Raw genomic sequence first — 12,366 nt, 5'->3', positions numbered from 1 at the left:
TTGAAGCTTTTTGAATAGGAGTCAATGGGAGCTCGCAGGAAAATGAGTATCTGGCTCTTAGACTGTTTGTTAGACGACACCTTGGGCATCAGGATGTTACTATTTGCATGTTTCACTATTTCCTACCAATTTACAGTCCAAACAATCAATTAATTAATTAAGAGAATCAGATGAGCTGCCTGTTGATTAACTGATAATGAATATAATCAGTGGCAGCAGCCCTAAAGCTGAGTGTGTGTCCGTCTGTATATGAAGGAGGGAAAAAAAAGAGGTTTTCTATTGTAGTAAATGAGGAGGATTTAAGCAGATCCACTGAGGAGGCGAGATTATATCAATGAAACTCCTCTGCTTGGATCACAGTCAATTGAAAGTGAAAGGAGGACATCCACCGTGCTTAACCTTTTGATGTCTGAAAGGCTTCTTCTTAGAAACCTCCTTGTGTGTCCTCTCGTAACACCCCACAAGACTCATCCTCTTTGATCAGAGGAGCTACAGTCAAGCACTGCACAATGTGGCAAAACACTGATACGGCGAAAAATATGCAGACACAATATACTCCAGCATAAAGAATTTGTCTTGTGAAATCTCTGATTCAATCTGAACGCACCCGAGAGATCGTTTTGTTGCTTTTTCTGGAGGGATGGAGGACTTGGGTCATGCACCATCGAAGGTCAAAGCATGAAACCAGGAAGGAGGACAATGCACAATCATCAATTTTACATTTATACAACAATTTGCAATATTTTCATAAAGATAAATGTCAATTCTGCAGCTTTTTTTCATATGAAACCTTTTAGATTAGCTGTTCTAAACACCATCAACGGCAGCTGAAAATCTAAATAAGTGGCGTCATTTGTACAGCGTCCTGGAAAAGTTAAACAATTTAATTTAACATTTTTAACATTTAATCACCACATTAGTGAGATTTTATGTGTAAATTGTTCTGGTCTGAAGCGGTTTATAAAAGCCTGAGAGAAAAAAAAAACTTTACTTTTTGTGAGTCTGAATTCCAGTTAGAGCTTGGCAAAATATGATGATGATAGCAGTACCGATCCAAGTACCCTTAAAGTGAGTACTTCATTCGATACCCATCATGTGAACAGAAGCATTAAATTGCATAAAATGCCACTACAGACAAGCTGTAGCTGCTTTGGCAGTGGGCCAATCACATGTCGCAGTAAATCGAAGAATGCTGGCATTGATTGGTTGTGAGCAAGTCCATACAAATATATTTATATAATATATCATATTTTCTAGCTCCGCGTGCAAAAAGGATCGATTGCAGGTATCGTTTGACAGGAGGCGTTTCGATACTACTTGGTATCGATTTACTTCTGTCAATAACTTAAAAAGGTATTGACTACCGATGCCCAGTCCTAGTTCCAGCAGTGAAATGATTTTAACGGTAAAAGTAGACAAAGTACCGCTCTGCTGGTCAGTACTTGTCTGACTGATGATCCTCGTCGGTCCACAATTGAACTCATCCAATTATCCACGAATCTAAGCTGACAAACAGAATTCATCCGAAGCTAAAAATGCCTACTTTTAGTTTAACTTTCAGTAGTTGGTACATTTGGTTCTGACCGAGGAAAACATTTTACACATTGTTGTATCTAAGATATAGAGGAACAAATATCACATTTATTGGACAGTATCAGCGGTGTCGTATGTGTTTATTCAACTTCTCTGGTGTCACATAGATATCAGCTTTTTGTGATCTTCTGTCATTTATACTAAACATAGTCATAGCTCCAAAACTTGAGGTGAACATATATAAAAACGCTGCCTGTAAATCAAAGCCCAGTTTTCAGCCTTGCCTATCTTGACTTCCACTCATCGTACATGCTCACAAATCACTGTTTGTAATCTTTTTTTGCTAATGTTGCTCCACAGGTTGTTAACGTCATCAGGAGGAGGGGCTTAAAGAGACAGGAGCTAAAACGGCCTGTTAATAGACAGAGGCTGAACTGAGCGGCTGTATAAAGGACCAGTAGATGATAAATAAGGATTTTTTAACTGGAAATCATGCAAAGATATCCCAGTAGAGACACAGAATATGAATATAGAGCTGGAAATGTGCAGAATATGTCCTCTTTAATTGTCAAAACCATCAAGCTACCCAGATTTGTGTATTATAAATAGTGATGAGCAAACCGAAACGAGAACATAATCTGAATCTGAGCTGATTGAATTGTTTTTTAATGGTTCCCGATGGGTTTGATGGTAGTTTAGCTTTTGAAATGATGCCGAAATCACGTATTTAGGTTGATCTGTTTTACTCTCACACCACAACCAACCAACACTCAAATCCAATCCACTCCTGCCTCTTAAACGTGGAGATTTGTTGCTTTTGTTTGTCTTATATAACAGTAGACTGACCCAATCTGAAGATGTCACCTCCGGGTCTGGGAACTTAATAACATGATTCACATTTTTTTGCCATTTTACACACCAAACTATTCATTAATGAGTCAGGGAAATGATTGTTAGTCACGACCCTAACAAAAAAGCTTTCTCTATTCTCAGATGGGTGATGACTTCCTTCCATCCTTTGTACCTCTCAAAAACTCTTAGCTTGTGATGAAGCAGGTGACTAATTCATGAATTATCCTCTGGAATGATTCATTACACTGATGTTATCCATCCGAGCCTCAGCTGTATTCACTTTTATAATGTGGAAAGTGTTCATCTGTGTGTAGAGCTGCATGAAAGAAAATTAATAATGTAATGTTAACTATGATCATGATCAATTAATCATTTTAAGGTTATTTTTAAAAGCCAATAATTTGGTGGTTCCAGGTTCTTAAATGTGAGACTTTTCCTGCTTTTCTTGGTCTTACATGATTTAGATTTTAATATCTTTTGGTTTTGGACAACATGAGACATTTAATGACACTATCTTACACTCAGGGATATAGGATACACTTAGGATATAGTGGCAGATATTTTTTTACTGTTTTCTGATGTTGCGCAGATCAAGCTAGCAACTGATGTAGAGCTGCAGTGATTAATCTGTTCGTTTGATCGATTGACATAAAATAAGTCGCAAACTACTTTGATAACTGAGTCTTTTTTTTTTAAATGAAGAATGCAAAAAATGTGCTAGTTTCAGCTTCTTTAATGGGAATATTTTCTGGTCTTTAGGTTGTGGTCTGTTTGGTCAGACAAAGCATGATTTCACCACTTTGAAGACCGAAACGACGAATCAATTAATCAAGACAAATAATCAACAGATTCATCGATAATGAAAATAATTGTAAGTCGCAGCTGTGTGCTCTATATAAACATACATGTGTGTATGATGTCACAGGAACAGGTCACAGCTCACGCCGTCTCTCCTGAGGTGGCCGTTACCATGACGACCAGGTCCAAGGACACGGGGGCAGAGTAGCGCTGGATCATCAAGAAAACCACACACACACACACACACACACACACACACACACTGATCGGAGGCTTTTGATTCGGCCCTCCACAACATTTACTCAGTCAAGAGTCACTTCATTATCTCATTGCTTCGTTCATCCCCTCCTCTCTTTCTCTCTGTTTGTCTGTCTGTCTTGCAGGTATGCAGATGTGAGGTCACTAATCACCTGCATGCAGACGCAGGCAAAAACACAAGAGCTGCAGCAAGAGGAAACACTTCATCTCTCTTCTCCTCTCCCCCTGCAGAGCTCCTTTCTTTCCTCTTTTTTTGTCATCCACCCACATTTGCATTTTCTCATTAAGAGCCGACCCTCGCCTCATTCAGACGGACGCGGGAGATGTCACACGTTGGCGAGGCGACACTCCGATATAAGAAGCACTCTCAAATGTACAGGAGCATTATGGAGCACACAAATATGTAATGTCAGCACTGTGCATAATCTCCCTTCTACCTTTCTGCCCGGCTCACCTCACCTCAGCGAGTAGGCCCCACCTCCTCGTGAGAGAGCGGCCGCCACCTTCTCTCTCTCTCTCTCTCTCTCTGTGTATACATTACACACCACCTCCTGCATCGACCAATCAGGAGCCAGCGGAGGGAGGCAGACTTGGAAAGCACATAGTTACAACAGCAGATCTATACGTTTGGCTCTCGGCAGGAGGCGACAGGATGCGGAGAGGGCCGGCCGGCGGAGGAGATGGGGGCTCTCTGAGTGGTCATTACAATGCAGGGCATCCCCGAGTGTGGTTTGGCGGGGCGCCAGAGCAAGGGCCACACACACACACACACACACACAAACAGGCACGAGTGTGTGAAAACAAGACACAAACACGCCTCACATGGGGGCTGTAATGTTCTCCACTACTCTCCATTAAATCTAATCACTTAAACTCTTGTGTCGAATCATTGTGCGCAAGTGTGTGTTTGTGCGGTGAAGAGGAATGAGAAAAAAAAAGGAAGGAAGGAAAAGAAGGTAATCTATCATTTCCCTCCTCCTCCTCCTTTTTTTCCTGTTCTTCTTCTTCTTCCTAATGCTCGGCGTGGATTCGGGTGAAAAAAGCGAGAGAATGTGCGAGTGATGGTGATGGTGATGGTGTGGGCGTAGGTGACAAGTGAATATGGAAGAACAAGTGTGAAGAAGAGCCATGTGGAGGAAGGAAGAGGCTGCATGAGAGAGACACACAGAGGAGAGAATGAGACGAAAAGAAAGGAAATATTGTCAGACAGAGAGATTAAAGGTTAAGTAATGTTTTATTTTTTTTAAAAGCTGGAGCCCCGGATGTCTCCTCTCATTTGCAGGTGTCCAAGTAAGGTGTCGCATTAGTAAAGGTCGGACATTTTGAACCGCAGGTAAAGAGGTGGCTCTGCCTGCTGGTGCAGAAAGAAAATGAGGCAGAATGTGAACGAGGCGGCCTGTTAGGAGTTGTAGTTTTAATAAAAAGGTCATTTGACTCTCTCTTAATGAAGCATCGGTGCAGGGATGATGGTAACCATGGCGCTGGGAGGAGGAGGAGGAGGAAGAGGAAGAGGAGGAGGAGGAGAAGGGGTTGTCCCGCACGGTCATGGCGACTACTGTTTCAGTACTGAGCTGATTGTCACCAATGATCACCTGAATGTCCACAGTGTAGCAACGCACCATCAGGTAATATGTATGGAGACCACACACACACACACACACACACACACACACACACACACACACACACACACACGCGTGTACACACACACTGCTGCAGTCACAGGCTCAGAGGAATACCAATAGAAAGATTCCCAGACAGTCAGAGATGAGGACACACTCGCCTCAGGTCTGAGTGTAAAAAAAACCCACACACACCACACACACACACACCACACACACACACACACACACACACACATACACACACACACACACATACACACGAGTGAACGAGATCAAGGGGCTCTGCAAGATACACCCCCCTTACACACACACACACACACACACACACACTATAACCCATCCTCCTCCCCCCCTCAGGCGCCATGCAGCACTCCGGATGAACCCAGAAATCCTGACGTCTCATGGTGAGGTGTCAGCTCTCATACACACCCTGAATCCAATGCATGGGCATGAGTGGTGAACATGCTGGCAGACAGGTGTGTGTGTGTGTGTGTGTGTGTGTGTGTGTGAGTGTGTGAGTGTGTGCGTGCATAGGTGAGAAAAGGTGGGTGTGACTGCAAGAATCAGTCTGCATAGGTACAAAAGATTTTAATGTATATATCATTTAAAAACATTTTACCATTAAAATGACAATCTTACCTTTCACTTGGCTCTCGTATTCTGCGAGGATTTCTTTGTCCTTCTTGCTTTTGTTAGAGTTTGACATCTCGCCACAGTGGAGGTGACTGATCAGCAGGTAGAAATAAAAAAAAGAAGAGAAGAAGCAAAAACCAAATTTATTTCCCTCCGCGTGCACCGCCCGAGGCTTCACCCGCAAACATGCTTGTAAGATCCATCTAGTGCCGCAACAACACAGCCAGTAGTAGCCCCGCACCTCCACGCTGAGGAGCAGGAGGAGCAGCAGGAGGAGGAGGAGGAGGAGGAGTAAGGGAGGGAGCGCGTGAAAAATCACGCACCCTCACAGAGAAATTACCCACTCGTGACAACCGCCGCGAGGACTCGCAACAACCATCCTGTTTATACAATTAAAAAAAAAAAGACTTAATTAAAATTTTAAAAAAGAAGCTATAGCTCGTGCAAACATGCAATCACGCCCGCGCGCATGCACACACATGCACCGGTCTGCAGGGAGGGACACACGCCCACTCACATGCAATAGACCACACACATACACACACACACGCACACGCGCACACACACACACATACCACACTGAGCGTCTCGGTGTTTGATGTTGTCTTAACCCCGCCGTCACCTTTCACACCATACAGCCACGCACATGGGCACGTGCACACGCAGACGGACAACCCACACGCGTGAAGATAATACTAATAACGGGGTGCACGAGACGCCGGTGAGAAAATGGGTGTGTCCGCGCTGGAGGCGGGATTAAAGGCGTGATTGACAGCCAAAGTGTCCAGTGAGTCAGAGAACAGCCTGGAAATTAATGAATGGCGCACAGCGGTGGCAGAAGAACCCAGATCCTTTACTTCAGTGAAAGTATCAATGTCACAGTGTAAAATACTACTTCATTTAAACTGAATTGCATTTAAGATTCGAAGATTATAGCTATATAAAAATACTCTGCTTGGATCAATAATGTGAGTCTGATACAGTTGTTGGACAAAACAAGTGAAAAATACAAGTTTAAAATCTTTTAAATGACATTCACTCTTTCTTCCAGAATCTATAAATATAGACACATATGTATAATTTGTAAGGACACCACATGTCTCCTCTTTTACTATGAAGTCCATTCTTAGTATTTGTTCTCTGGAGGATTCAAGTCTCCACATCACACTTGTTGTGTAAGTTGAATATCAAACGAGGATTTGGCTCCAAACTAGTTGTGATGTCATGAATCTAGCAGATCTCACAGACCTGCCTCCTTAAAATCAGATTTACATGAGCATCGCTTTAACAGATGAATATGAAAACACATATATCATTCTGCACAAACATCCACCTAAAGTACATAAGTGTTATCAGGGAAATGTACGTAAAGTATTAAAAGAAAGTCAGCCACTGTGCTGGATATATTAAATGAGCTAAATATAGAAGGAAAGAAGAAAAAAACACATTTCTGCTTCATAAAGTTTGATATCAGGTGATATCTGACACATTTACAGTCTTTTAAGCATCAAATTCCCTCTTAGTGTTTCCCTGTTGAGCTGTGGTGGAAGTATAGTAACAAAAAGAGGAACTCTGGCACTAAAAAGGCTGTAACATTTAAAGATATCTACTTGATTTGACTCATTTGGATGGATTAGCTTCATATTATCTTCAGATCAACTTTTAAATACACTTTTGCACAGGAGGACTGTTGATTTTGGGTTTTATAATGGTATGAACAAGAGGAATGATTACAGCGAGGAAAACCTCTCTTAGTGTAAAAATGAGCATGAGACTGTGAACTCGTCCTTTAACGCTGAATATTGAGGGGAAACAAATCAGCTTTGTTTCAGCTTTTGAGGAGAAACTGATGTTGAGCGTTGAAGTATCCAGACTGAATCTTTTTAAAGATGCATTACCATTCACGACTATTTGTCTCCACCTAGTGGTTAAACGTGAGAAGTGAAGAATCTGACTGAATAAAGTGTCTTAATTCCCATGTTCCCATGAGTTCCCATGAATGTATTTCTCTTGCAGTGTTCTTTGCTTTCACCCTTTCTGTCCAGTACGATGATTGTATTCCTTCCATGATTTGTAGCCGACCATCTTATTATCATGCTTTTGGATGAATAAGTGTAGATCAGAGGGGTCTGCTTGGCTCTGCAAGATGCTGTGGTCCCTCGTTTTGGTCCACTATGTCAGTCATCAACTCTGAGCAGGGTTATTACAGTTAACGAAAACTAAGACTAAAACTAAAACTAGCAATGAAAAAATAATTTAGTCAACTGAAATTAAAATATGCTGCTCCGGGGTCGGGTCGTTGCCCTCGCGACCCGACTCTGGATAAGCGGAAGAGGACGGTGACGACGACGAAATTAAAATAAAAAACTACAATGAACAATGTAAAACTAACTCAAACTAAAGAGAATTACAGATAAATTCAGCTTTGTTTTCTCCCTCGGTTACTTCCTGTCCTGCAGCAGCCGTGGTTAAAGAATGAGTCAAGGCAGGAAGGGAGGAAGGAAGGAAGGAAGGAAGGAAAGAAGGAAGGAGGGAGGGAGCTTCTACAAGTCAAGGCTTTCTCTTAACCCTCCTGTTGTCCTCGAGTCAAGGCAGGAAGGAAGGAAGAAGAAAGGGAGGGAGGAAGGGAGGAAGAAGGAAGGAGGGAAGGGAGGGAGGGAGGAAGGAAGGAAGAAGGAAGAGGGAAAGGAGGGAGGAAGGGAGAATGGAGGACAGGAAATAAGGAAGGGAGGAAAGAAGGAAGGAAGGAAGATAGGAGGGAAGGAGGGAGGGAGGAAAGAAGGAAGGAGGGAGGGAGAGAGAAAGGAAAAGAAGAAGGGAGGAAGGAAGGACAGAGGAAAGAAAGAAAGAAGCCTGTCGTCCTCCCGGGTCAAATTGACCCCGTCTCTCTTTTGACTGTTCCTTCTTTCCTTCCTTCTTCCCCTTCTCCCCTCTTCCTCTGCTCCCTACTCCTTCCATCCTTCCTTCCTTTCTTATTCCTTTCCTCCCTCTCTCCTCACTCCTTTCCTTCCTTCCTACCTTACTCCTTTCCTCCCTCTCTCCTTACTCCTTTCCTTCCTTCCTTACTCCTTTCCTTCCTTCCTTCCTTACTCCTTTCCTCCCTCTCTCCTTACTCGTTTCTTCTTTCCTCCCTCTCTCCTTCCTTCCTTACTCCTTTCCTTCCTTCCTTCCTTAGTCCTTTCCACCCTCTCTCCTTACTCCTTTCTTCTTTCTTCCCTCTCTCCTTCCTTCCTTCCTTCCTTCCTTCCTCCTTTCCACCCTCTCTCCTTATCCTTTCTTCTTTCTCCCTCTCTCCTTACTCCTTCCTTCCTTCTTTCCTTACTTCCTACCTACCTACTCCTTTCCTTCCTTCCTTCTGTCCTTCCTTGACCTGAGGACAACAGGAGGGTTAAATGATTTGCCAGTATTGCTATGGTTATGTGTGTTTTATACCACTAGGTGGCAGCAGATCTCCTCTGATGGAAAGACATGAGAGTCTCACAGCTCTTCTGGGCTTTTTCCCTTCTGTGCTCCAAACAACAGTATGAGTGATGAAACCAGGAGATCAGATGTGTCTTCCACGGTGATAAATGCTAAGACAAACAAGGTGCAGAAGCTCCGACTGGGTCTGACTCACTAACACACCGTGACTGAGCTCGTCTAACAGGCAGATAAACGCTGACCTCCAGTTTCAGCTGCAGCGAGCACAGCGAGGCAATGTTTTACAGTTGCTTTGGCTCAATTGTCATGCCACAGTATCAGTTTTTTTTTTAAACACTTTACATAAAATCTGACATGGCAGGTGGAACAAAAGCATTTGTACTGCAGTGTTTTACATTCATTCCTAAACGCTCACTTTTCTAAAACTCTTCATGTAGGCTGCACTACAGAAATCAATGTCAGTGACACTTCTCATCAAAATTAATTAACTTTTTTTTTCACTGACACCCAATTACAACCAAACCTCTGAGCATTTATAGCAGAGGTGTCAAACTCATCTTCATTCAAGGGCCACATACAGACCCATTTGATCTCATGTGGGCCGGATCATTAAAAAGATGGAGGGAAAGAAGGAAGAAAGGAAGGAAATAAGAAGGGAAGGAAGGAAAGAGAGGCAAAAGGAAGGATGGAAGAAAGGTAGGAAAGACAGATGGAAGGAAGGAAGTAAGGGAGGACAGAAGGAAGAAATGAAGGAAGGACAGAAGGGAGGAAGGAAAGAATGAAGGGAGGAAGGACAGATGGAAGGAAGGAACGAAGGAAGGAACGAAGAAAGGAAAAAGGAAGGTAGGGAGGAAGGAAGGAAGGAAGGAAGGAGGAAGGAAAGAAAGAAAGGAGCGAGGGAAGAAAGAAGGAGGGAAGGAAGGACAGATGGAAGGAACGAAGAGAGAAAAAAAGGAAGGTAGGAAAAGGAAGAAAGGAAGGAGGGAAGGAAGAAAGAAGGAAGGACAGATGGAAGGAACGAAGAGGGAAAAAGGAAGGGAGGAAGGACAGATGGAAGGAAGGAAAAGAACACAAGAAGGAAAGTGGGCCGGATTGCTCCCCTCAGCGGGCCAGTTCTGGCCCACGGGCCGCATGTTTGCATGAGTCTTTTACAAAAACAGACAAATACAAAACTTTAACTTCTTTAGGCTTCTGAAAAAAATCCTTTAAATGAGAGAAATAGTGGATGTTTTCACTTCTTCAGGCCTTTAAAAAGCCTTTAATAGAGATTAAGACAGTCTCGCTTCACATGATCAAAATGAATTTCGGCCCTGCAGATGTTTTTAGATAGATACTAGTGCCATATGAAGCTGAACCTGTCACCTACGCTCCGTGTAAATCTGGGGAATATCTTATTTGGAGAAATCTGGAATATTGCCATAATCTAAATAAGGATATTTGACTATAATACATCTCAAGAAGGCTGACTGGAAACTATTTCCCCCCCATGAGGACACATGGGCGGACCCCTGTCCTGCTTTAAGTCGAGCAGCAGATTGTATCAGCCGCCTCTCTGTAGTAAAAATGTATAGGATGTAATTTGTAAGTCATGCTGCATTACATGGGACCAGAGACTTAATGGTCCTGTTTGGTGTATAGCTTTTCCTGTTGCTCTGGCTTATCTGTCCTCTGCAGAAAAACAAGAGCCAGGGTCTGCAGGCCTGAAACAGAGACATTCAGGGTCTCAAAATGTTTACGCCACAAGTCAACAAGGACACATTGAGTTAAGCTCTCTGTCTGACTGACTTTAGCTTTCAGTCAAACATTTCGTGGGAGTTTACGCGTTCTTTACACTTAAAATAAACATCAATTTAATCTCCAGATCCAGAAATGAAGTCCAGGCAGTGGAAGAAGTATTCAGATCCTTTATGTAAAAGTACTGCAGTATTATGAGTGATGTAGTATGCAGTATTACAGTAAAAGTACTGCAGTATTATGAGTGATGTAGTATGCAGTATTACAGTAAAAGTACTGCAGTATTATAGTGATGTAGTATGTAGTATTACAGTAAAAGTACTGCAGTATTATGAGTGATGTAGTATGCAGTATTACAGTAAAAGTACTGCAGTATTATGAGTGATGTAGTATGCAGTATTACAGTAAAAGTACTGCAGTATTATGAGTGATGTAGTATGCAGTATTACAGTAAAAGTACTGCAGTATTATGAGTGACGTAGTATGCAGTATTACAGTAAAAGTACTGCAGTATTATGAGTGATGTAGTATGCAGTATTACAGTAAAAGTACTACAGTATTATGAGTGATGTAGTATGCAGTATTACAGTAAAAGTACTGCAGTATTATGAGTCATGTAGTATGCAGTATTACAGTAAAAGTACTGCAGTATTATGAGTGATGTAGTATGCAGTATTACAGTAAAAGTACTGCAGTATTATGAGTGATGTAGTATGTAGTATTACAGTAAAAGTACTGCAGTATTATGAGTGATGTAGTATCTAGTATTACAGTAAAAGTACTGCAGTATTATGAGTGATGTAGTATGCAGTATTACAGTAAAAGTACTGCAGTATTATGAGTGATGTAGTATGCAGTATTACAGTAAAAGTACTGCAGTATTATAAGTGATGTAGTATGCAGTATTACAGTAAAAGTACTGCAGTATTATGAGTGATGTAGTATGCAGTATTACAGTAAAAGTACTGCAGTATTATGAGTCATGTAGTATGCAGTATTACAGTAAAAGTACTGCAGTATTATGAGTGATGTAGTATGCAGTATTACAGTAAAAGTACTGCAGTATTATGAGTGATGTAGTATGCAGTATTACAGTAAAAGTACTGCAGTATTATAGTGATGTAGTATGCAGTATTACAGTAAAAGTACTGCAGTATTATGAGTGATGTAGTATGCAGTATTACAGTAAAAGTACTGCAGTATTATGAGTGATGTAGTATGCAGTATTACAGTAAAAGTACTGCAGTATTATGAGTGATGTAGTATGTAGTATTACAGTAAAAGTACTGCAGTATTATGAGTGATGTAGTATGCAGTATTACAGTAAAAGTACTGCAGTATTATAGTGATGTAGTATGCAGTATTACAGTAAAAGTACTGCAGTATTATGAGTGATGTAGTATGCAGTATTACAGTAAAAGTACTGCAGTATTATAGTGATGTAGTATGCAGTATTACAGTAAAAGTACTGCAGTATTATGAGTGATGTAGTATGCAGTATTACAGTAAAAGT

The 12,366-nt window shown here is 41.7% G+C and overlaps 1 protein-coding gene across 1 annotated transcript in view; it reads right to left on the bottom strand.

The window, feature by feature from the left end:
- The window catches only part of LOC128385118 (SLIT-ROBO Rho GTPase-activating protein 1-like), a 68,364-nt gene that overhangs the window by 40,692 nt on the left and 15,306 nt on the right, over positions 1–12,366 (bottom strand). The window contains exon 3 of the mRNA XM_053343973.1: positions 5,706–5,791. Coding sequence (XP_053199948.1) covers positions 5,706–5,791 — 86 coding nt within the window. The remainder of the gene's footprint in view (positions 1–5,705; positions 5,792–12,366) is intronic.

This window comes from Scomber japonicus, chromosome 23 (genome assembly GCF_027409825.1).
Source record: "Scomber japonicus isolate fScoJap1 chromosome 23, fScoJap1.pri, whole genome shotgun sequence".
Classification (NCBI taxonomy): domain Eukaryota; kingdom Metazoa; phylum Chordata; class Actinopteri; order Scombriformes; family Scombridae; genus Scomber; species Scomber japonicus.
The sequence above is the reverse complement of the archived record's forward strand: the minus strand, read 5'-3'. Positions and strand labels throughout refer to the sequence as shown.